Below are 27,610 nucleotides of genomic sequence, written 5' to 3'. Positions count from 1 at the left end.
ATGTTGGGCTGTACGTGGGTGACCGTTTCAAAATATGTCACATGATAGATAGATATGAAATGCACTATATAATAAATAGACAGAGTCAAAGGCACTATATGATAGAGTGAAAGGCACTATATAATAGATAGATAGATAGATAGATATGAAAGGCACTATATGATTGATAGATAGATAGATAGATAGATATGAAAGGCACTATATGATAGATAGATATGAAAGGCACTATATAATAGATAGAGTGAAAGGCGATAGATAGATTGAAAGGCACTATACGATAGACCAGGGGTCGGCAACCCGTGGCTCTGGAGCCACATGCGGCTCTTCAGCCTCCTTGCAGTGGCTCCCTTTGGCCTTGACAAAAAAATAAAAACCATGAAAATGAATAATGGCAATTTCTTAATTTAACTTGTATTTATATATATATATATATATATATATATATATATATATATATATATATATATATATATATATATATATGTTTATTTACTACTACTACTACTGTTATACATTTTAACATCTAATTTAGAGAGTTTAATTCTGCGTGGACAGAAGCATTTGCCTTCACCGCCAACGACGCTGGCTTACCGGTGTGCTTAATATGTGGCGATAAATTATCGAACAACAAAAAATGTAACGTTGAAAAACATTTTCAAAACAAGCTCTCAGCATTCACTGAAAAATACCCAAGTGAAGATAAGCGAAAGAGAGCAATTTCAGAACTGCAACGGAAAGCTGAACAGAGCAAACATACTTTCAAAAAGTGGATCACTTCTACACAGTCAACTACAGCTGCTAGTTTTGTGGCAGCTCAAGAGATCGTAAGGAGGGGTAAGCCATTCACAGACGGAGAATACATGAAAGAATCGTTCATAAAAATATCAGAGCATCTATTCTCCGACTTTAAAAACAAACGGGAAATTGTTCAGAAAATGCAAGCTGCATTTAGAGAAAGATTCAGTGAGTTCAGAAAGGAAAAACACACACTCCCTCCTTCCCTGTCACACCCCTGGACATCGACCCATCCCTGCTGAACACATCCGCATTCACAGGAGTAAGCCCGATCTAGAAATTGAACTGGACGACATAGCAGATAAAGATTAATGGGTGTCCAAGTTCAAATGCCTGACAGCGGATCTTGAAGAAGTCACCCATCAGAAGGCTACTTTCGCTAAAGAGCACAAATGGAGTGATATTGAAAACCTCCCCAAACCCGACAAATTTGTTTTCGACACATGGAGTGCCATTCCTGAAACGTATATGAACATGAAAAAATATGCATTTGGAGTCCTGTCCATCTTTGGCTCAACATACTTAAGTGAGCAAGTTTTCTCAAGCATGAACTTCATAAAGTCCAACTATCGCTCCCGCCTCACACATGAGAGCCTGCAGTCCTGTGTGAAGGTCAAAGTCACATTGTACAGCCCCGACATAGAGATGATCAGCAGCGAACTTCAGAAACAGAAGTCACTTTAAACAGGTGACAACAATAGCATTTAATAAGCTATTATTTTTCAGAAAAACAAAACACATTCATTTCGGACCCGGAGCTGATGTAGGTTTTTTTGTATGTTCAGGTGCTTCAGTTGATTCAGCACACTGAAATGGAATTTAATGTTTACTTTTTTAAAGCTGCTAAGCTACAGCTAAATGTTTTATTTATATTAAAGTGGGCTAGTTTTTATTTTAATTTTACACAGGTATAGGAAGGACCCAAATAGGCCTGCATAGTTCAGTTTAATTTATTATAAAGTAGCCCTACACATGCACACTGCACTTCTGTTTGTTGTATTCCGTGGTTGTAACATGTAAAATCTAAAAAAAGATTAAAACTTTTGAAAGTTTATAAGCTGTGTTATGTTTTGCGGCTCCAGACTATTTTTCTTTGGAGGAAGGGGGGGCAAAATGGCTCTTTTGATAGTGAAGGTTGCAGACCCCTGACAGACAGACAGACAGATGGATAGTGAAAGGTGCTAATCTGGGGTTCTTTTTTTATAGACTTCCTACAGAAAATAAGTCTCTGTGGTTTTTATTGAGACATGGACCTGCAGTCCATGAAAAGTTACTGATATGACGATTCAGACAGGACTAAAATGACTGAAATCCCCCCTTTTAAAATGACTTTAGCCCACCTCCTAATGTAAAGCTAATCTCGATCGAACAGGGCCTGCACTCAGTAAGAAGCTTTACACAAAAAAAAACAAAAAACAACTGAATCCTAACAGTGTCAGGATGAGGCCAGGCCCCGCCCCTAGTCCATCTTGTATGTCAGTGATTGGCTGGGCCTTTCCCCCATCACCCTTCTTTTCCTATCTCATTTGCCCTAGCCCCGTCCATTCATGTCTGTTGCTATGTAACAATTACTGCCCACCAAACACATGATGGTGGGGCAGGTGACATAAATGGAGGGTGCTCAGACAGTGCCTGGCTGAAGTTTTGTGTTCTACGTCTGTGCAGTAGCCCATCTTGTGTCCCGCTCCCTTAAGCGTTTTGTCTAGACTTTTCTCTTTGGCACGTGTTTGGATTTTTTGTGTTTTTTCGGGTGTTTTTCATACCTATTTGGATATCTTGTATTTTTTTTGACCTCCGGCTTAGTTTTTGGTTATTGTTTTTGGAAGTGGCCTCTGTGCCATCTGCTGTTCTGTGTGTGGTCTCCTCATGCCTGTCCGATTATGGACTTCTGTAAATAACTCATATGTACTTTCTGATGAGGCCTGCTTGTCCCATTCTTCAATTTCACTTTGGTGCACAGTTGACTTTACAGAGAAACACATTGTGTAGAGTTTCCCCGTAAAGTACAAACCCCCCCCCCCCAACCCCTCTGTATGTGCGGTGAGTGTGACACATAATATTATCATTATTGTAAAGGAAACAGTGAATTTTTAGAGGTAGACATTACAAATAATTATAATAAAGATATACACATACAGTGCCTTCAGAAAGTCCTCAGACCGACTTCAGTGTTTCACATTTTTCTACTTTGCAGCCTTATGGTAAAATCCTGACATGTCATTTTCTGACCTGCTTTATTCAGACAAGGGTGTTGAGGAGCCTATCCCAGCTAGCCCAGGGTGCAAGGCAGGAACAACTCACAGACAGGGTGCTAGTCCATCGCAGGGCGACAACACATACATACACACACACACACCCTAAACACAACAGGGCCAAATTAGCATCATCAGTTCATCTAACCTGCAAGTCTAACCCACTCAGACATTGGGAGAACGTTCAAAGTCCACACAGGGAGGGCCCAGGATGTGCACCCTGGTTTCCTTACTTAGAAACAACACTCAATACCTCCAGAATGACAAAGTGACAGGATTTTAGATTTTTTTTTGAAAACTACTAAAAATAAAAAGCTGAAATATCTCATTGATTTGGAGTATTGCTTTGGCCCAGGCATATCCCATTCACTGAGATGTTTCAATACCTTGTTTGAAGTCCACTTGTGGTCAGCTCAATTTATTGGACATGTCTACCGAAGGTCCCACGGGTGATCAAAAACAAAGTGATCAGATTGGAGGAACTACCTGTAGATTGTAGGCCTTGAGAGGGGGACAGGAGCAATATAAATAAAATGTCTTATCCATCCATCCATCCATTTTCCAACCCGCTGAATCCGAACACAGTGTCACGGGGGTCTGCTGGAGCCAATCCCAGTCAACATAGGGCACAAGGCAGGAACCAATCCCGGGCAGGGTGCCAACCCACCGCAGGACACACACAAACACACCAAGCACACACTAGGGCCAATTTAGAATCGCCAATCCACCTAACCTGCATGTCTTTGGACTGTGGGAGGAAACCGGAGCGCCCGGAGGAAACCCACGCAGACACGGGGAGAACATGCAAACTCCACACAGGGAGGACTCGGGAAGTGAACCCAGGTCCCCAGATCTCCCAACTGCGAGGCAGCAGCGCTACCCACTGCGCCACTGTGCCGCCCAAATGTTTTATTATTATTATTATTATTTTTATTATAGGATTGTGTTGAGGCACAGATCCAGGGAAGGCTGCAAAAAATTCTGCAAAATTGGAGTTTCCCAAGAGTGCAGTGGTCTCCATAGTTCTTTAAGAAGTTTAGAAACAAACACAATGCCTCCTAGAGCTGTTTGCCTGGCTAAACTGAGCAATTGTGAGAGAATAGCTGAGCTCCAGAGAACCTGTGTGGAAATGGGAGAAATTTCCAGAAGGACCACCACCGCTGCAGCACTCCACTAACCTAGGCTTGATGGAAACATGGCTAGAGGACACATGAAAGCCTGCTTGGAGTTTGCAAACAGGCACCTTAAGGACTCTCCGACTATGAGAAACAGCAAACCGAGACTGAAGTGTGTGTCCTCAATTCTAAGTGTCACATCTGAAGGAAGTCTGGCCCCACTCATCACCTGTGCAATTCCACTCCACCGGTGAAGCATTGAGGTTGTAGCACCAGAGCCTAAGAAGACTAGACAGGGTTGAGGGAAATCTGAATGGACAAAGTACTGGGAGATCCTTAGCAAAGTCCTGCTCACTCCAAAGCACTCCAGTTGTCAGAATGGGCTGAAGGTTTGTCTTCTAACATGACGATGTCCACTAAACACAAAGCAAAGACAACACGGGAGCGACTTAGGGACAACTCTGTGAATGTTCTTGAGTTGCCCGGCCAGAGCCCAGACTTGAACGCAATCAAACATCTTTGGACAGATCTGAAAGTAGCTTTCCGTAAACGGTGACAGGGCTCTGCAGGGAAGAATGGCAGAAACTATCCAGATCCAATTGTGTGGAGCCAGTCATGTCAGACTCGAGAAAACTCCAAGCCCTAATGGCTGCCACAACCACAACACAAAAGAGTGCTGTGAGTGAAGGGGTCCGAAGACTTTCTGAAGGCACGGTAAATACAGTGGTGTGAAAAACTATTTGCCCCCTTCCTGATTTCTTATTCTTTTGCATGTTTGTCACACAAAATGTTTCTGATCATCAAACACAATTAACCATTAGTCAAATATAACACAAGTAAACACAAAATGCAGTTTGTAAATGGTGGTTTTTATTATTTAGGGAGAAAAAAAAATCCAAACCTACATGGCCGTGTGTGAAAAAGTAATTGCCCCCTGAACCTAATAACTGGTTGGGCCACCCTTAGCAGCAATAACTGCAATCAAGTGTTTGCGATAACTTGCAATGAGTCTTTTACAGCGCTCTGGAGGAATTTTGGCCCACTCATCTTTGCAAAATTGTTGTAATTCAGCTTTATTTGAGGGTTTTCTAGCATGAACCGCCTTTTTAAGGTCATGCCATAGCATCTCAATTGGATTCAGGTCAGGACTTTGACTAGGCCACTCCAAAGTCTTCATTTTGTTTTTCTTCAGCCATTCAGAGGTGGATTTGCTGGTGTGTTTTGGGTCATTGTCCTGTTGCAGCACCCAAGATCGCTTCAGCTTGAGTTGACGAACAGATGGCCGGACATTCTCCTTCAGGAGAATGGTAGACAGTAGAATTCATGGTTCCATCTATCACAGCAAGCTTTCCAGGTCCAGAAGCAGCAAAACAACCCCAGACCATCACACTACCACCACCATATTTTACTGTTGGTATGATGTTCTTTTTCTGAAATGCTGTGTTCCTTTTACGCCAGATGTAACGGGACATTTGCTTTCCAAAAAGTTCAACTTTTGTCTCATCAGTCCACAAGGTATTTTCCCAAAAGTCTTGGCAATCATTGAGATGTTTCTTAGCAAAATTGAGACGAGCCCTAATGTTCTTTTTGCTTAACAGTGGTTTGCGTCTTGGAAATCTGCCATGCAGGCCGTTTTTGCCCAGTCTCTTTCTTATGGTGGAGTCGTGAACACTGACCTTAATTGAGGCAAGTGAGGCCTGCAGTTCTTTAGACGTTGTCCTGGGGTCTTTTGTGACCTCTCGGATGAGTCGTCTCTGCGCTCTTGGGGTAATTTTGGTCGGCCGGCCACTCCTGGGAAGGTTCACCACTGTTCCATGTTTTTGCCATTTGTGGATAATGGCTCTCACTGTGGTTCGCTGGAGTCCCAAAGCTTTAGAAATGGCTTTATAACCTTTACCAGACTGATAGATCTCAATTACTTCTGTTCTCATTTGTTCCTGAATTTCTTTGGATCTTGGCATGATGTCTAGCTTTTGAGGTGCTTTTGGTCTACTTCTCTGTGTCAGGCAGCTCCTATTTAAGTGATTTCTTGATTGAAACAGGTGTGGCAGTAATCAGGCCTGGGGGTGGCTACGGAAATTGAACTCGGGTGTGATACACCACAGTTAGGTTATTTTTTAACAAGGGGGCAATTACATTTTCACACAGGGCCATGTAGGTTTGGATTTTTTTTCTCCCTAAATAATAAAAACCATCATTTAAAAACTGCATTTTGTGTTTACTTGTGTTATATTTGACTAATGGTTAAATGTGTTTGATGATCAGAAACATTTTGTGTGACAAACATGCAAAAGAATAAGAAATCAGGAAGGGGGCAAATAGTTTTTCACACCACTGTACCTACAGTATATGTAGACAGTGTCACACGCTTGGAAAACAGCTTAAGGGCCTCAGTGATTGTAATTCTCCTCTGAGACATGAGGTGGCACTGCAAAGTAACAAGCTCTCTTCTCCTCTCTTCTGTAGAAAAGATTACTGATACCATTCAATCTAAGAGGTCACGTTCGGGGAAATCGAGGAAATGCCATCTGATGGCTTTGTTGTGTTGTTAACGTGTTTTTTTTTTCCCAATTCCAATATGTTTAATTATATGGGTTTGGCCACAGGGTGCCCCCAAAACTCTTTCTGTGTCTGCTGTCTACATGACAGTTGTCTGTATGAAGCTGCTTCCATACAACAGTGTATGTGGTGTCATGGCGGTGCTGCTCTGCTCTCTCATTACAATACAAAACAATACAATTTACTTTTGTATAGCCCAAAATCACACAAGAAGTGCCGCAATGGGCTTTTACAGGCCCTGCCTCTCGACGGCCCCCCAGCCTTGACTCTCTAAGAAGACAACGAAAAACTCCCAAGAAAACCCTAGTAGGGAAAAAAAATGGAAGAAACCTCAGGAAAGGCAGTTCAAAGGGAGACCCCTTTCCAGGTAGGTGGGGCGTGCAGTGGGTGTCAAAAAGAAGGGGGGGTCAACAAAATACACAGAACAGAACAAATCCTCAATACAGTATAAAAGTAGAAAGTTTACAAGTACGGAGCAGAATTTAACAGTAGATGATATCACATAATATGACCCTGAGACCCAGCCTATAGAAATGAGGGACGTGACCCTGACAACAGTACACAATATGGCTTCTCTTAAAGGAAAAGGCTCCAAAGCATCTGTCTTCAGCCTAAATCATGACAAACGCAGTGTTTCTAAAACATTTTTTCTTCTTGCAACCCAATTTAGCCCTTCTTAGTGTCTGTGAGTCCCATTAGAACATTAGAACACTGTGGACGAGAACAGGCCATTCAGCCCATCAAAGCTCGCCAGTCCTTTCCACTTATTTCTTCCAAAATAACATCCAGTCAAATTTTGAAAGTCTCTAAAGTCTTACTGTCTACCACACTACTTGGTTGCTTATTCCAAGTGTCCGTCATTCTTTGTGTAAAGAAAAACTTCCTAATGTTTGTGTGACATTTCCCCTTCACAAGTTTCCAACTGTGTCCATATGTTCTCGATGAACTCATTTTAAAGTCACCGTCTCGGCCCACTGCACTAATTCCCTTCATCACTTTAAACACTTCACTCAGGTCTCCTCTTCATCACTCCCTCATAACTCATCCCCTGTAGTCCTCTAATCAGCCCAGTCGCTCTTCTCTGGACCTTCTCTTGTGCTGCTGTGTCCTTTTTGTAACCAAAGACCCAAACTGCACACAGGACTCCGGATGAGGCCTCACCAGTGTGTTATAAAGCTTGAGCAGAACCTCCTGTGACTTGTACTCCACACAACAAGGCGCTATATAACCTGACATTCTGTTAGCCTTCTTAATGGCTTCTGGACACTGTCTGAAAGTCGATAGCTTAGAGTCCACTATGACTCCTAAATCCTTCTCATAAGGTGGACTCTCGATTTTCAGACCTCCCACTGTGTATTCAAACATCACATTTTTACTTCCTATGTGTAATTCTTTACATTTACTGACATTAAATTTCATCTGCCACACATCTGCCCAAGCCTGTCTGCTGTCCAAGTCCTTCTGTGATGATATAACGGATTCCAAATTATCTGCTAATCCACCTATCTTGGTATCATCTGCCAATTTAACCAGCTTATTACGTATATTCCTATCTAACTCATTTATAGATATTAAAAATGTATCCGGTGTTATGGGTCTGAACTCTAAACATGGTCGCTGTCTTTGTGGTTTTTGTATATTCTGTCCAGACATGGTTCCTGCCTGGTGGGACGGGCACTGACTCCTGTAATCCTGTATTGGATTACGTGGGCTTGAGTAGGTCATGTTGGCGGTGCAGCAGGCAGTGCTTCTGCCTCCTGGGTTTGAATCCAATGCCTGGACATTTCTTGTGTAATGTGTGAGTTTTACATCCACATTACCAAAGACGTGCAGGTGAGGTAACATGTCCCTGTGGGTGTACCAGAGGCTGGGCACTATAGTGTCAGTTTTCTGTCCTGTTATGACCCTGAACGGGATTGAGTAGGTAGTAAGAATGAGATTATGTCGTCTAAATACACAGGGTGATTCAAAAAGATTCATCCGATTTCAAAATGATTTATTTCACTTGTAAATCATTACAGAACAATGCAGTAAATTGTAAAAGTTTAGGTGAGCGTAAAGTTTATTATGTAATTTGACAAGCGCTCAATATGACCTCCTCCAGCTCGTACGGACAACATCAAGGCGACAGTCAAATTCAGCCCGGACCCGATTGAGCGTGTCGGGTGTCACTGTACAGTGTGTTCGGAGATCATCCAGTGTTGTTGGGAGTGGTGGCACATACACAGAATCCTTATTGTACCCCCACAAAAAAAAAAAAAGGCACACGGCGTGAGATCTGTGGATCTTGGGGGCCAGAGGTGGAGTGTCAAATGGTTTACGGCCAATCCAGAGATGAGGAAGCTCGTTGTTGAGAAATGCGCAGACTGAAGGGATCCCGCTTACGATGACAGTCAGAAGCTCTAGGACCCCCTCTTTCAATTGGTGTGTGATTGGTTTCTGGGTGCCTCACGGCTGTAAACATACGGCACTTTGAAATCGGATGAATCTTTTTGAATCACCCTGTATATAGCGGGATACCAACGATGACCTTTCAAATATTTCTGCCAATCAATATAGCGCCTTTCACAGAGCCCACCATAAGAAGGAGCTTCAATTATGACAAACTCTTTCCACACATCGGCCTCAATCCCTGACTAATCAAAAGAGAGCATAAATGAGGCTTGTAATGAAACAAAGACGTGAAGTGGCATCAGAATAAGAAATCAATTGAAATTTAAACAGCAGGGAGCAGAAGTTAGTCTATTAAAACTCTTACCGATACATTTATACCCAAAAATAAAAACGAGATCAAAATGAAAAGAAACCACAACAACCTGCATCCCTTCTGAGGCCCGCAGAGTGTCATAAGCGGGTCACCAAGGGGCACAAGGCCTTTGTTGGGTTACGAGATGTTGAGTTTAGTCTGTGCAGGGCTGCCAAGGCTCTGTGAGCAAACACAACATGAGGCGGGGTGGGGGACATAATTAAATAAAAATGTAATTAAATGTCAGTATCTGGTTTCAGGCACCAGTCACCATTCAGATATTTTCCCAAACATAATAGCTAAGTGTATAATAAAAGTATCACCTTGGTGTAAAAGCTCGCTTTAAGGTGTATGAGTCATACGTCTACTTTATACTTCCTTTTGTTTTGTAATTTTTAAGGGTACCCAGAAGTAATTTTAAACGGAGTCAGACTCGAGCAAGAAGCACACAAATTAATTTCATTCAGGATCATTTTACATTATAAACCTGGGTGTCAAACTTCAAAACAGATGCTTTGCCCATGGGAGTCTGTCCTGCCACCTGAGCTGCCCACAGTAATGGCTCTGGCATCGGTGTGACTGGGGCAAGTTGTGCTGTGTTGGGAAAAGAAAAAAAAAAAAAAAAAAAAAAAAGAAAGAAACGGAAGGGGAGGAGAGACACACTGGGGGCGGGGCATAGCCCTTCATCTGCCCTGCACTCGTCTTCACCTTTTAGGATGTCGTTTATTAACTCTTTGAGGGCTGAATATTTTTTGGCAGCTGGCAGGAATGCACAGCAGAGCAGCCTTTTCTTCCCGACCGAGCTGTCTTCACGCGGGCGCCCTCCGGATCTGGTGAGACAGCGAAGCGAATGTGCAAAGCAAAATGCTCCATGGACAGCGTTTTGCATATTACTGCTGAATGGGACTCTGACTTATTGGACTCTGATTTTGAAGTGATCTGGAGATCAAAAACGAAAGTGATGTACCAGTCTCAGCTGACCGGTCCCCAGCTGATCGTAGTGCTGATCACGTTTGTGTAGCAGCCAGCAGCTGTGTGCAGACACTCCTACATGTCATTGAATGTCGACATCCGCCTTGAAAGAGTTAATGTCATGGAAATACAAGGTGTCCACAAAGTTTATCAAAAATACAAAAAACTCTGTGCAATTATTAATATATTAAAAAGTAAGTTTCAAAGTTGCATTTTTTATTGGTCAGCTTCAGATCAATTCAGTAGAAGTGAGTAAAGAAACACGGCAGGGGCTCCTCGATACCAAAAGGGAATACACCAGTATAGCACCTCACTGGGACTGGGACTGGGACTGCTGAGCCAGACGTTTTCATCTTTTTAAAATTTTCTTCCTGTTTAGTCACTCTGGTGCGTGTTCAGACCATAGTGTGTGTCTACCTATCTATCTATGCATATATAGAGCCTTTCATATCTATCTATCTATCTATCTATCTATCTATCTATCTATCTATCTATCTATCTATCTATCTATCTATCTATCTATCTATCTATCTATCTATCTATCTATCTATTATATAGTGCCTTTCATATCTATCTATCTATCTATCTATCTATGCATATATAGAGCCTTTCACATCTATCTATCTATCTATCTATCTATCTATCTATCTATCTATCTATCTATCTATCTATCTATCTATCTATCTATCTATCTATCTATCTATCTATCTATCTATCTATCTATTATATAGTGCCTTTCATATCTATCTATCTATCTATCTATCTATCTATCTATCTATCTATCTATCTATCTATCTATGCATATATAGAGCCTTTCACATCTATCTATCTATCTATCTATCTATCTATCTATCTATCTATCTATCTATCTATCTATCTATCTATCTATCTATCTATCTATCTATTATATAGTGCCTTTCATATCTATCTATGCATATATAGAGCCTTTCACATCTATCTATCTATCTATCTATCTATCTATCTATCTATCTATCTATCTATCTATCTATCTATCTATCTATCTATCTATCTATCTATCTATCTATCTATTATATAGTGCCTTTCATATCTATCTATGCATATATAGAGCCTTTCACGTCTATCTATCTATCTATCTATCTATCTATCTATCTATCTATCTATCTATCTATCTATCTATCTATCTATCTATCTATCTATCTATCTATCTATCTATCTATCTATCTATCTATCTATCTATGAGAGGTATATTAACTGATAGTTGGAAATGGCTTCTCCTAGGGGAATTGTACAATGTGTATTCTAGTTTTTTGAAACAAAATCAGATCCACAGGTTTGAAGGAACTTCAGGGCTAAATATGGAAAAAATCCACCATCAAGTCTGACACACCTCACTGACACCATTATCACCATCAGCAAAGCAATGTTAGAGGAAATACAAATGAAAATTGAATACTGTGTTGATGTTTTATGTGTAAGCAATAGTGCCAATGAATACTCTGTGGGCAAAGGTTTGTGAAAAGTAAATGTGAAGCAAGTGCCGGGGTCTGAATACTTTCTGAGGGCACTGTACACAGACAGATCAAATCTGGATAGACATTGATCCTCCACATCATTGCGTTCAGGTGACTCAGCCGCACACGCTGTTAACAGATCCTTGAAAATGACCTTAAGGAAAGTATCAATGACGCCACTGCCACCACTGATGGTTACAGCAAACATAAATGGAGAGAAGTCTGAATTAGTGCAAGCTGCTGTAATTTGGGGTGTTCATAAGAAATGTAACAATTTATTTCATGGGTTAGGAGTACAAAATAAACAAGAAGAGTTAAGTGAAATACTTGAAAAATTAAAAACTGTGTGCTTTAATTTAAATGTTTAAAGTCTAAACATTCCTGACTGTGGTAGATGTTTGTCATTCGTCATCCTCTGATGTTCCAAAGAGTACAAGTATAGGATCAAAAATCACATTCATAATGACTGGCCCTGAAATAGTCTAACATGATACCCCACATACTTATGTTTGACATTTGTCATTTATAACCTTCTCAGAGTGGTTTTCTCAGGGGGTGAGGACAATCAGTAAAGATTTAAATATCAAGAATATGATCATATTCATGCTTATCAATATCGAATGAGCATCATATGATATTCCACATACTGGTCCTCATCTTTTCAAAGTTTTTTGAAATGAAGTAACTTTGACCCCTCATAGGGGGGTGAACCCAGGCGTCAGTTAATGTGGCCTGCACAACTTTTAAGTCATTCTGATCATTTCTGCTGAAGACACCAATTGGTTGACCTCTTGGTCACTTCCTGCACAATATATGGTCCAAAAACAAGTGTATTAATGAGGATTTTTCTGGTCTTGAGAGCCATAAATAGGGGGAACCCCTTGCATGTCTTGCATTAGGACGAGTTGAACAATATATACACACGGTGGGGTTTTCTAGTACCGGTGAGTTAGGGGTAACCGGATTAAAAAAAAAAAAACTGAAGAGATTTCAAAGCATTCAGAAGTAATTTTTATGAATACATTTGAAACCGTGTTGATTATTCTTCATGCAACCAATGGTACCAACATACAGTACACTAGAAGGCCAAAAGTATGTATGGAGTTCAGGTGTTTAAGCTCATCCATTGTAAGATCAAGCACATGCCCAAGGAATCTCCATTAACAAACACTGAGTGATACTGAAGATCTCAGCGATGTCATGAACTTGAAGTTCCTTAGCACAATTAGTCTCAAAAATGACTCAAAATGTCCACTTGATGGGGGAAACCATCAAACCCTTGCTAGTAATGGCAGGGCAAACACAGCATCTCTACAAATAAAAAATGTATTTTCAACAAAAGTGCTCTGGAATAATCAAAGTTCCAAAGAGCACAAAAGGGTGAGAAGGAATTTTCCAAGACAGGAAACCAAATAGTAAACAATGTCCCAAAACACAAATCCAAGAAAGAGTCGAATAAAAAAGAGCACCGAAGTCAAAAATCCAGCAAGTCACAAGAGCACAGAAAAACCACAACAGAAACTCACCAACTCCATGAGTGCATTCAATGAACCGTAAGGGACTGTGGGCATTCCTCAGCCTTGGTAGGGCTGAAAGCCGTCTCTTGACAATGACGGCCAGGTCGCCCAGCCTGCTGTGGGACCTCCCACAAAACACATGGCATGTTAAATTGTAGCGCTGCCACATAAAGATAATGTTTTCTGCTGTCGATCGGTTGTTGGGGGGAACAGTCTTCCGACAGAGATTGACAGCGGTACCCCAGAGGTGGAACTTCCGGTTGGTTCGGAGATTCATTTTCATAAACAGCGCCGTTTTAGAGGGAAGAGAAAAGAGGAGAAGGGGTGTGAAAGAAGAACATCGTTTGATAAAAAAGGCAGATCAGCTACTGCACTGGCCATGGGAAAAGCCTAGGAGCTCCTACAGTCCTGTCAGAAGGTGGATGGTCTTCTCTTATGTACCTGGGAATTGATCGTTCCGCTATTACCTACGGACTTGGGTGAGCTATCAAAACGGACTTACTATACTTTAATCATGGCGCAAGTCTGACTGTATGTCTTTTATGACGAAGAGGAGATTGGATGTATAGTCTGCTATTTTCAGGACTCTTCATCAGCTCGACGGCCGTTATGGGAGTATTACAGTGGACAATCTGCGGATCTATTTATTATCTCTGGAACGGGAATTGGGGGAATGAATACTGTTGATGTGTAGATACATGTATATGTGTGTGGCGCTGCAAATTAAGGGTTACTTAGGTTCGGGCGGGTCGATCCATGTGTATGGGATTGTTTTTCTATTTGTTGTTTATTTGATGGACTGCAAGGATAAATATGGACTATGGTGTGCAGTGACCTATAAATGCATTGATATTAAGGGATTGTTTTTATTAGAATAAAGGCTATACGGGAAATTTATTAAGGTGTGATATTGGCCTATCCTGTTATCATCTGCCTTTAGCTAGGACAGAATACTGGTAGCAATAATCTCAGGCTAGTGCTCAAGACGAATTGTTACAAAATAATCAACAATGTTATTATAAAAACAGATATGAATGAGAAATTTTAGCCCTATGTCCCGGGGGAACCCCCACTGAAACATAGCTTGTGATGTTAAACATGGCACTTGCATAAGGTACCACCTTTACCACAGGTTGGTATATGAAATGTCTGCTCTGCTAGATCTGTCCGTGGTCAACTGAAAGTGTCCTGTTATTGTAAAGTGATAACACTGAGGAGCAACAACAGCTTAGCCGTGAATTGGTAGACCACAAAAAAACTCACAGTGCAGAAGCACATATTGAGTAAACATTGTCCATCCTCTGTGGCATCACTCGCAACAGAATTCGAAACTTCCTCTGAAAGCAACATCAAGAACTGTGCATCAGGACCTTCATGAAGTGCGCTTCCATGGCCGAGCCTAAGATCGGCTAGAGTGGTGTAAATCACAATGCCCGCCATTGGGCCCTGGAGCAGAGGAAACGTAGGGATGAGTCACGCTTCAGTATTCGGCAGTCCAATGGACCAATCTGGATTTGGCAGATGTCAGGAGGACACTACCTTTGGACTACATTGTGCATAAAGTTTGGTGGACGAGAGATAATGGCAGGGTTTGGGCTAAGCTTTTTGGTTCTGGTGAAGGGTAATGTTAATACCACATCAGAAAAAGACATTTCAGACAGCTGTGGGCTTCCAGTTTGGGGAAGGCCCCTTTCTGTGCCCCTGTGCACAAAATCATCCATCCATCCATTATCCAACCCGCTATATCCTAACTACAGGGTCACGGGGGTCTGCTGGAGCCAATCCCAGCCAACACAGGGCGCAAGGCAGGAAACAAACCCCGGGCAGGGCGCCAGCCCACCACAGTGTGCACAAAACCAGTAACCATAAATTCATGGAGAAACTCAAGTTATGACCTCAACCCTAACCAAACACATTTGGGATGAACTGGTGAGTGTGGTCTTCTCATCCAGTGTTGGCGCCTGACCTCACAAACACTCTTTTGGCTGAATGGGCAGAAATTCTCACAGACACACTGTTGTAGTGGAGGTAACTCCATATTAACGTCTTTAGTTTTGGAAAAGGATGTCCAAAAAGCTCATATAGGCGTGATGGTCAGGTGTCCACAAACCTTAGACCGTATAGTGTAGAAGTTTACTGAAGTTATGGATATGTGCCGAATAAATTCAGGTAACGTCTAACCACATTTACATCCTTGGCAGCAGCAGCCAATCTCACAAACTGCTCGTCTCGAGTGTTGTAGCTTTACCTCGGTTTCATTTTCTAAAAATATTACTGTGAAGTACATCATGGCTCCCAAATGCAGCAACACCAGGCTAAGGAGACGTACAATTTGTAAGTGAAACAAAAGGTTATTAAACAACATGAAGGTGGAAAACAATCGGTGAATGCGACTGCTCATGTCTTTTGGCATATTGCACTTGACCATTATGAGGGTCGTCAAAAGCAATGAAAAAAATCTACAAACCATTAAAGGATCAGCTCCACTGCAAGCTACAAGGCTAATGAAAATGTGAGAGGGATTTGAGAAATGTTGCATACGCACATTTGGGGCCTCTTTTTGTGCGTACGCAAGCTTTATAAATGAGGCCTCTGGCCGACACACTACCAGAAAGACAGAGAAGCACTTGAACATAAGAAATCAGACAAATGAGAGGAGACCATTCCAGTCCATCAGTCGCTAAGCTGTTCCAACATCTCATCCTGAACCTTCTTAAAGGTTGTCAAGGTTTCTGCTTCCACTCCATGTCTCGGTAGTTTGTTCCAGAGTCCCAGAAGTGCTTCCTTGCTTCAGTATTAAATGCACTTCCCTTTAACTTCCTCTGGTATTGGAAGCTGTGCAGAGGAGAAGGACCAGGTACATCTCAGGACCTAAGGACACGTCCTACTGTGAGACACTCAGGGAATTAAATCTCTTTAGTCCCAGGCAGAGGGAGGCTACATGAGGACCTAACTGAGGTCTTCAACATCCTCAAAGGCACTGAGGACACCAGTGGAAATTAAGGACAAGTGTAGCTAACCCGGACGTAAAGGAAGTTCTTTTTGAGGAAAACTGTTGTGGGAATCTGGAACTAACATGCAGAGCCACATAGCTAGAGCAGAAACCTTGAAAACCGATAACCCTTACAATGTCTTCAGGTTAGATCTGACCTGGTTTTGTGTTTGAAAGCAGTAAAAGCACCGAAAATTTCATCTGCTCATCACAAAGTTTTGTGACTTTTCCTACATTTTCCCTAATTAACAATTTATTAAATTGTCATTAATCATTCCTTCACATTAAGCTCACTGGCCTACACCTACTGGTGCTGGGGACCTTTGCCCTGAGTGTCATCACCAGGCACTCTAAAAATCAAACAGGACCACAATGCCAGTCATACGACTGGTTGACCTTCATTTTACTGAACCCTTCTGCAGAATGCTCTACCACAATGCCACACAATCATAAGTTTTCACTCAAAAAGCTAATAAAATATCATGTTGTGCCTGTCCCTGCAGAGAGGACACTGTCACCAGATGCTTTGTCCATCAATCTTCTGTCGTTTTTCTCTGGACTTTCTATAGTGCTGCTTTGTCTTTTTGGTGACCCAGAGTCCTAAACTGCACACAGAACTCCAGATGAGGCCTCACTAGCGCGTTATAAAGCTTAAGTACAACAATCCAACCTCTGCTCCTTAGGGACAAGCTGACAGAGATGGGAGTTGATTCATACCTGGTGGCATGGATCGTGGACTATCTTAAAGACAGACCTCAGTATGTGCGTCTTGGGAACTGCCCGTCTGACATTGTGGTCAGCAACACAGGAGTGCCACAGGGGACTGGACTTTCTCCGGTCCTGTTCAGCCTATATACATCGGACTTCCAATACAACTCAGAGTCCTGCCACGTGCAAAAGTTCGCTGATGACACTGCTATCGTGGGCTGCATCAGGAATGGGCTGGAGGAGGAGTATAGGGACCTAATCAAGGACTTTGTTAAATGGTGCGATTCAAAGTAAAACCAAGGAGCTGGTGGTGGATTTTAGGAGGACCAGGCCCCTCATGGACCCCGTGATCATCAGAGGTGACTGTGTGCAGATGGTGCAGACCTATAAATACCTGGGAGTGCAGCTGGATGATAAATTAGACTGGACTGCCAATACTGATGCTCTGTGAAAGAGAGGACAGAGTCGACTATACTTCCTTAGAAGGCTGGCGTCCTTCAACATCTGCAATAAGATGCTGCAGATGTTCTACCAGACGGTTGTGGCGAGCGCCCTCTTCTACGCGGTGGTGTGCTGGGGAGGCAGCATTAAAAAGAGAGATGCCTCACACCTGGACAAACTGGTGAGGAAGGCAGGCTCTATTGTTGGCATGGAGCTGGACAGTTTGACATCTGTGGCAGAGCGACGGGCGCTCAGCAGGCTCCTGTCAATGATGGAGAATCCACTGCATCCACTGAACAGGATCATCTCCAGACAGAGGAGCAGCTTCAGTGACAGAATGCTGTCACCGTCCTGCTCCACTGACAGATTGAGGAGATCGTTCCTCCCCCAAACTATGCGACTCTTCAATTCCACCCGGGGGGGTAAACGTTAACATTTAACATTATACAAAGTTATTGTCTGTTTTTCACCTGCATTATTATCATTCTTTAATTTAATATTGTTTATTGTATCAGTATGCTGCTGCTGGAAAATGTGAATTTCCCATTGGGATTAATAAAGTATCTATCTATCTATCTATCTATCTATCTATCTATCTATCTATCTATCTATCTATCTATCTATCTATCTATCTATCTATCTATCTATCTATCTATCTATCTATCTATCTATCTATCTATCTATCTATCTATCTATCTATCTTTGACTTGTACTCCAACATCAGGGCACTAAATAATCTACTCCACTTGTTATTAATTGTCATTATTATTACTACATAATTAAGGGAGATGTGAATGAATAAAAAATTTTAAAGCTTAAAGAGAGAGCAAAAACACAAATATTTCTAAGTTTCTTATAAATTTACATACGAACGTAAGAGACCATTCAGTTCATTTGTCGCTCATTTGTTTTGCTAATAGTCAAGCTGTCCCAAATGTCACACTCCTGTTATATTCTAGATACAGAAAAACATTTTTGGCTGACACCTTACCCAAGCTGACATACAACATCTGAGCTGGTTCCATTTTTTTTGTTTTTCCAATTGAAGCACAGGCAGGTGAAGTGACTTCCTCAGGGTCACGGCGTGTCAATATCAGAATGTGAATCCACAACCTTGGAGTCCAAAGCCTTAACCACTGTGCTACACTGCCAACTAACAATGAGCTCAATTAGAGGGACAATGACTGTGAAATGGCCGAGTACCAAAACCAGCAGCCACCCCAGGACTGTATAACGTGGCCCAGTCCTGCCGGGCACATCCACATAATGCCACACCATTCTGATAGTGGGTCTCTGGACTGAAAACACATAACAAGGATGGGCTGCACACTCAAGAATCACACTGGGGTCCAAGTGTTGTGAGATTACTCAGTTTCCCACTGTGGGGGCCCAAGTGTTACGATGTTGTGAGGCCCCACCTGAAGTGCTGTGGTTTCTGGGCTACAAAAAGAGACATAGCAGCACCAGAGAAAATCCAGACAACAGCGACACGGCTGGCTCCCGGACTGTAGGACATGTGATACGAGGAGAGGTTCATACAGAGATTAAGAGGGGACATGATGGAAGTGTTCAAAATTGTGAAAGGAATTAGTAGAGTGGATCCAGGCTGTTACTTTGAAATGAGTTCAATAAGAACTTAGTTTACACCAGTAGCCAATATATGTTCATACTGACCGCTTTTGTGTTTACAGAGTGTGCCCCACTTTAGCTGCTTATCAATCTGGCTGAGGTGAAATCTCCGATTCTGAAAACAGCCGGAAAGGTCATGAGATGAATTATCCCAAGTCAGGGCACCATTTAGACTGTATGTGGTTTGAGGATATGCTGGCAGCTTTGTGACCACTGTCAGTGAACTGTGGCTTCAGGTGCCAGTTTAAGACAAATTATTTTTTTTGACGTTGCCCATCAAACCACGTTGGTGAGTCATTAGTCACTCAGTTCAGAGTATTTGAGTGGCAGCAATTCACTTGGAATGAGAGTAAACAAAACATTTGGCATTAATATCTACAACATATGAATATATAATAATTTATTTCTAAATAAAATATGCACAGTCTCCTCACAGTAATCCAGCACCTTACGTAGTATCTTGCTCAGCATGCAAAGTCATGAAGTGCGTTTGACTGAATGGAAAAATGCAGCATTCCAGGAGCTTATTATTATTTTTCAGCATGCATAAAATGAACAATACTCAGCTGTTTTCATCTTCACAAGGTAAATAATGGAGAAGGATTAGTCTGGGATCATCTGCTTGACTTTCTCATTTTAGTGCTCATCTGTCATATACCTTAATGAAAGGCAAAGTGTCTGTGTATCTGTGTGTCCGTCTGGTTGCTGAGCCTCTGTCCTTTCAAAAGAAGGTGCATCACAAACATTTTTTTTGCAATAAAATACATTGCGTTTTTCATTTCAACAGATGGCACATCACAAACATTAACACTGCTGTTATGAATTCCATTCCAAATAGCATATAACATAGACAAAGGCATTACATGGTGCACTGCAGACATTAAAGGGGACGTTAATCTACGTTGATTACTTAGATTTTAACCTGTCATAGATAGATAGCATACAGTAGCTAGTATATATTATATATATATATATATACTGTATATATATATTTGTAGCTGGAGATCCACAAAGGGAGAAAATGAATCATTTTCTCCCTTTGTGGATCTCTAGCTACACATAGGCAAACCATATCACAGACCTTCACTTCCACTTATATATATATATATATATATATATATATATATATATATATATATATATATATATATATATATATATATATATATATACACACACACATATACATATATACAGTATATATATAATATATACAAAAATTTTGTAACATTTTCTAAACCCACTTAATCCCACGCAGGGCTGCAGGAGCCTATCCCAGCAAGTACAGGGCTCAAAGTGAGAGAAAGACCCTATTCAGGGCGGCAGCCCACCACTGGGTAGCACAATCACTAGAGCCAATTTAGCGTCACCAATCCACCTGACCTGCATGTCTTTGGACTGTAGAAAGAAACCCACGTGGCCACAGGGAGAACATACAAACTCCATGTAGAGAAGAACTGGGACACATATACAGCATTTGTTTAAAAACTAAAATCTATTAATGTGTACAATATCAGTTTTTCTGCATTGAACAATTTTCGTCCTCCAGTAAATGTTGAAGTGGTTCAATTGATAGCACAGGGGGCTGTGTTAGTTCTCCAGCGACAGTCCAGCCATTTGAAGTGATATTCTTACACGGCTATGTGTGTGTGTGTATGTGTGTGTGTGTGTGTGTCTGCACATGTGCACCATGCTTGTATATGACAGGAAACTGTATAAAAAAACAACAACATTTACATTTCAGTTTTGGATTTTTAATACCTTTTCTAAAAACATGTTCCTTCTTTGTCATTATGAGTTCTTGAGATATATACATTTAAAATGAAATTTACGAAAGGATGTGCAGAAAGTGAAGGGGTCTGAAGACTTTCTAAATCTGCTGCATGTAATCCCGTTGTGTCAGGCTGATCATTTCCTAAAACACTCAGAGCAGATTAGTGAGTGACACACCTACGGCAATCCGCCATTGTAAGGCCTCACTCTGTCTGCCGTCTCATCCTGAACGCAGTCAGAGATGTCTTCTTTTTTGCAATTCTTTATGTGTATTTGAGGGGGCTCTTCTTGTTGTTTATTTTGACATTTCTTGAGCTTCAGTAAACCTAAATTTCCCCTTTGGGACAAATATAATCCTGTCTGTATATCTGAGTGAGAACTCCAGTGTGCTCTGCACATGTGACAGTAACAGCCCTCACTTCGCTTGTGTACTCACAGATGCGTTGTGCCTTTTTCAGACTAGACCCTAACAAGTTAATATTTTGTGGTAAAGTTGCTATTTCAGGTCAGTGAAGCTCCTTCAGTCTCGGCATTTAAAGCGAGGCTCTTGTCTCCTTATTTTAACACAGCGCTGCTGCTCAGATCACTAGACTTGTGGTGACAGCACTGGAAGACAACAGTGTTGAGGTCATGTAGTCAGTGCGCCTCTAAAAGGTCTTCACCTCCTTGGAAGTTTCCACATTGTATTGTTATAAAACGTTAAATTACAGGGAACTGAATTAGCCTTTTTTGACCCCGATCAACAGATAAAGATTCTTTGATGTCAAAGCGAATGTCACGTTGAAGTTTCTGTTGATCGGGGTCAAAAGAAAAAAAAAAAGCCAAATCACATCCGCTGTGGTTTAACGTTGTACACGGCTAAATCTGTTAATACTGAAATTGCCTTTACTTTTTGATTTACCCTCGTACAATGTTAAACCACAGTGGATTTAATTTGCCTTTTTTGACACCAAAACTGCGACACAACACTCACTTTGACATTCATTTCTGTTGATGGGTGTCAAAAAAGCCAAATTAACTTCCCTATGATTTAATATACAGGTTGTATGGTGTCATCTTCTATCCATTGTAGTTACCGTGTAATTTTTCAAATTGCCTTTACATTTTGATTTTCCCTTGCATAATAATAAAATATGAAAACTTTCACTTGGGGGTGAATACTTTATATAAAGTAGGCACTGCATACTCGCTAATCATGGCATGGTGGTGACGTGTTGCATGTTGGTTAGCACAAGTAAGCTCTGCACACGTGACAGTAATGGCCCTCTAAACATTTCTTTTCACTACGCTCTTTGTGCCCTTTTCAGACTAGACCCTAAAAAGCAATTATTTCGTGGTAGGGTCCCTATTTCAGGTTAGTGAAGACCCTTCGACCTCAGCATTTATATCAAGGCTCTTAGTTTAGCACAGTTGTTGAGATCGCTAGGCTGGTGGTGCCAGTGATGTAAGACTAAAGTTTTGAGGTCTATAAAAAGTCTTCACCCCCTTGGAAGTTTTCACACCACGCTGACTCACAGTGGACTTCATTTGACGTTTTTGATGCTGATCAGTCGAAAAGGACTCTTTAGTGTCAAAGCGAGCATCATGTGTCAGAGATCTGTTCTCATGTTTGACACCCTGTTGATCAGTAAGGAAGTTTAATTCTCTTGGCCCATCACAGTAGGACATGTCCTTCAGCCTCGGGATGCACTTGCTTGCTCTTCTCAGCACGGCTCCTAGAGCTGCGATGCTGTTAAGAAGATGGGAGTCATGCGCACACAACTGGAAAGGCAGAGCAGATGTAATAGCAGGGAACATGACAGTCAGAACAAAAGAACAAAACTCCATGCAGTAAGCATACACCCGTGGAACATTCATTTCTTCTAAAATATCAGTCTGACCCAGTTTCAAATCCACCCCAATAACGTGCAAGGCTCAAGCGATTTCTAACCAGCGCAAAAGGCGCAGCCTGGATGGCATTAAGGCTCAGAAGAGCTAAGGCAGGGCCTCAGACATGGCGGGGTCCGAGAGCCCCCGGTACAGCCTGGGTAAATCAGCTTGAACCGCAGGCACTTACTGGGTGACGTTGGAGAATTAGCTCCTCCCTCTGTGGTGGTCGTGGAAGATTTGGTGTCGGGTGGTAATGCCAGTCGGGACATGCCAGGGGGAGGTGGTGGCGCCAGCATCTGCGAGGAAATGAAGTGGCCGGGCACTTTTACTTGACCACTGCCGTTTAACTGGAAAGAGAGAGAGACCAAAAATGTACTGACATGAACTAACATGGAAACGATTCAAGGGTGCAGTGGGCCCGTCTGGAGCGGGTGCTTATCATCCTTAACACTGCAGGCACTCCCGGCGCAGGCGCAAAAGACATCCAACTCTCTGGTCTTTGGTTGAATACTGAGCACTCAGACCACCCCAGGCTAGCTTGCTTGCCCTCCATTTGCTAATCTGTTCTTACTGGTCAGAGCTCTCATGCTACTGTGTGGTGACCAATCCCTGACTGGCCTGATGTTAAGCAAAAGAAGATGCGCACCCATCCATCCATCCATCCTTCTCCTATCTCTAATTCTCCTGGTCTAGGTTACGAAATTGAGTAAACCTACCCCTGTCCCACAAGTCAACGTATTTAAAACAAAAAAACTGCATTCTGGGTATGAATGAAGTTAGGAGTGCGCGCCGATACAGCGCATTGCCACAGCCACACGACAAATCAACTCAAGATCCCAGATTAGGACCCGAGTGCAGCCATGCGACGGGTGACACCTCAGCACCACACTAGTTCAGATGGAGTGAAACCAGCGTGAGGTTTTTTATGGTGGCTGGAGTGCCACCAACCCCCAGGTTTTTCCCTGCAGGGTGGAGGGCCTACATGCAGGTTAACGTCATACCCAGAACGGAACAATTGCAGGTTAAGAGTCTTACTCAAGGGTCCAATGGAGTACAGTCACTTCTGGCGTTTACGGGATTCGAACCGTCAACCTTCTGATTGCCAGCGCAGATCCCTAGCCTCAGAGCCACCACTCCCCCTTGGTAAGAATGGAAGTTCACAAATTTGTGGACATCAATAACAAAAGGATTCTGAACATCAATTCTGATACATTTTAGCTCATTTCCTTGTTTGTGTCCGAGGCAGACAGTGTGCCCTCTTAGGAGTTAAGATGCAACAAAGTGTCACTGAAAAGAGTAAATTTGAAAAGCATGGACTAGAAAATGACAGAAATGAAAAGGGCAAGATGGACAAGAATGGTGTAAAGAGGTAAGGGGCTTAACCAGAAATTAAATGGATCGACTGCCAAAGTTTCATTTGCCACGATAGATTTTTTTAATCATAAAAATGATGGAAGATTAAAATGTTCAGGATACTGAGAAATTCATGTATGCGTTTATTTCTGAATTTTCTCTTCAGTGCTGAATTTCTGTATGAATGGGCTGAGTGGTCTGCTCTCGACCAGATTATTTTGATGTGCTAGCAAAATTGACTTCTGCAGTACGTTATTCACTGGCTGCTCTAATCATTTTTAATGCAACTTTCAGTTAATTAAAAATGCTGTGGCAAGAATTACTATACAAACCAGAAAAACAAATTGGGAATTTCCCCTTGGGATTAATAAAGTATCTATCTATCTATCTATCTATCTATCTATCTATCTATCTATCTATCTATCTATCTATCTATCTATCTATCTATCTATCTATCTATCTATCTATATATCTATCTTTCTATCTATCTATCTATCTATCTATCTATCTATCTATCTATCTATCTATCTATCTATCTATCTATCTATCTATCTATCTATCTATCTATCTATCTATCTATCTATCTATCTATCTATCATATAGTGTCTTTAATATCTATCTATCTATCTATCTATCTATCTATCTATCTATCTATCTATCTATCTATCTATCTATCATATAGCGCCTTTCACATCTATCTATCTATCTATCTATCTATCTATCTATCTATCTATCTATCTATCTATCTATCTATCTATCTATCTATCTATCTATCTATCAAATTAACCCTGTCCTCAAGTCCTGGCAATGGTTTCCATTTAAATTTAGGGCAGATTTCAAAATCCACCAATTAGTGTGGCAGGTAGTAGGTCTATAGGGACTTTCAAAACTAGACTTGATATTATTTTGGAAAATGTATGCGGTTAGGACTGGCGAGCTTTGTTGTGCTGAATGGCCTGTTCTCATCTGCACCGTTCTGATGTTCTAATGTTTCTCCTTTAAATAGGCCAAAAATTGGCCTATTTAACTATCTGAAATTATCATAGCTTACAAAAACCAGACTGCACATTGAGATCTCAAGATTCCGGCCTACTTAAGATTCTAGTGATTTATAAAATAACAGCAGGAGGTAGAGATTTTAGTTACAGGGCCCTGAATACACGGAATGATCTGCCTGCTGTGGAAGAATAATTTTAGGGTGACAGAGCATTCGTTTTAAAGAAATGGCATAAAGGGTTAATAAATGTCAGAAATCAGATAAAGGTCAAGTGAACAATAAAATGTACTGAAAGATGACTAAGAAGTCCTGTAAAGAACCAGAATGGACAGTTGTTACATGTACAGAAATTGCAAGGGTGGTGGCTCAACTGAAAGGTATAAGAAGAACCAGAATATAACAGAATAGACTTTTATTTTATATGTCATTTGGGTGTAAACCAACAAACCAACCAGAGTAAATGTATGCATTGATTGACATTGTATGTAAATTCAATAGTTTATAAAATTAACCTCTATCCTTTGTTTCTTTGATCATGCTGGCCATGCTGTAACAGACTGCTTTTGATGAATGCTCCCTCTAAGGCATTTTGCCGAGGAGTAATTAAAAGATACAATGAACAGCTTTCACCCTGCCTGTTTACTGATTTGTCCTGTTAGAGGATGTTTCGTTCTTCAATAAGATGTTAAATTTCTAGCCTTCTACACTGCTTATACAAGTTATGCCCCTTCAGTCTCAGGCTGAAGACCCACGACTTTACTCTGGGATACCCTGACTAGAGCTGCTGATCAGCTGTGCACACTACATTTAGGTCTGTTAGTCATTTGTACAGAAACATAAGTAACACGATATTTATAAACCGTTACTAACCCTCCTCTATTCTGTTTCTCATCTTGGTATCTGTACTTGTATTTTAATGGAGAGCCACAGTGCTCTGTCCCTGCACTCAGTGAAGAATGCTTTTCCAAAAAAATTACATTTACTTATCTGGTTGACGCCTTTATCCAAGACAACTTACAATTGGTTACATTTCTTTTAGCTTTCTAAGAGGAGCACCAGCAGGTCAGATAACTTGCTCAGGGTCACACAGTGTCAATAGCAGGATTTGAACCCCCAAGTTCAAAGCCTTCACCACACTGCCTGTATAAAAATGTGTTGTAATAAATTTCAGAGGTCACGAAACAAGTCCTGTCTACCTGAAAATCCTCTCCATACGTAACTACAAACACAAAGACACACACAAAGATTTGTACTTTTGAATTTCCTGTAAATGTGGACAAAGAACTTACTGCGACGCCATCTTAAATACTCTCAGGTGATGATGTTACACCAGACAACTTCTTGTTGTCACATGGTAACAACTCATAAAATGGTGGTGTCTGTGATCCAAAATTCCAAACAAAATGGTGCTGTGGTAGCATCAAGAAACAACATATTTTTTTAATCAGGCTAACAGAACAATACAAATTCAATGTTATGTTCCAAAAACTTTAAATCGGAACACAAGGCCATAGGGTCACATTGGAGAGACAAACTGAGCAAAGCTCTACTGCCAAGGTGAAGCAAGAGCAAGACTGTAAAGAAAATAGGACCAGACTATGACACCCAGCTCCTAGCTGTTCTGCTCAGGGGCATTGAGACACAACAGGGAGAAGATATTTGCCCCTTTGAGGTTTATGGGCAGATGAATAGCAGAGGGGACCACCATGGGGTTTAATCATATAGAAACCAATATACTGGGGCCCGGGGACTCTTTTAGCTTTATTGCTGGGCCTAATTCCACTACAGAACTCATGAGAGCTTTCTGAAAAGCAACCAGGAGAAAAGACACAGCCAACAGCCGAAGAGAGTCGAAAACTGGGAAGTCAGACGTATCGTTGATCAAAGCTAAACCACAAGACACAAAAGTCTGAATTAGTGTGAGCCGTCCTAATTTGGGGTGTTCATAAGAAACGTCAGGACTGACTTCATGAGGAAGAAGTGCATAATAAACATGATGAGTTGTGTCAAATATTTGAAATACAGTGGAACCTCAGTTTGCAAGCATAATTCGTTCCGGAGACGTGCTCGTAGTCCAAAGCACTCGTATATCAAAGTGAATTTCCCCATAAGAAATAATGGAAACTCAGATGATTTGTTCCACAACCCAAAACTATTCATATAAAAATGATTAATACAAAATATAAAGTAAAAATACATAAAACAAATTAACCTGCACTTTACCTTTGAAAAGAATCATGGCTGGTGTGAGTGAGTTTCTAAACTCTTGTGGGATTGCACCCAACAGGACGACACGCGGAAGAGCGTCCCAAAGTAACCGCAGTCTCCCAGCGCTGTAGCAGTTCTCTGTAAAAGCGAATCCGAAAAGATCGCGGACATGTTATAAGCGCCTGCCGTCG

The 27,610-nt window shown here is 41.4% G+C and overlaps 1 protein-coding gene across 9 annotated transcripts in view; it reads right to left on the bottom strand.

The window, feature by feature from the left end:
- Positions 1 to 27,610, bottom strand: part of nfic (nuclear factor I/C) — a 491,683-nt gene that overhangs the window by 81,794 nt on the left and 382,279 nt on the right. For 8 of the 9 annotated variants that reach the window (XM_051934998.1, XM_051934995.1, XM_051935000.1 and 5 more), the window contains one exon: positions 23,049 to 23,208. The exons of the other annotated variant lie outside the window; for it this stretch is intronic. In XM_051934998.1, the coding sequence (XP_051790958.1) occupies positions 23,049 to 23,208 (160 nt within the window). The remainder of the gene's footprint in view (positions 1 to 23,048; positions 23,209 to 27,610) is intronic. 9 annotated transcript variants of the gene reach the window in all.

The sequence above is a fragment of the Erpetoichthys calabaricus genome, chromosome 12 (assembly GCF_900747795.2).
Source record: "Erpetoichthys calabaricus chromosome 12, fErpCal1.3, whole genome shotgun sequence".
NCBI lineage: Eukaryota > Metazoa > Chordata > Cladistia > Polypteriformes > Polypteridae > Erpetoichthys > Erpetoichthys calabaricus.
The sequence above is the reverse complement of the archived record's forward strand: the minus strand, read 5'-3'. Positions and strand labels throughout refer to the sequence as shown.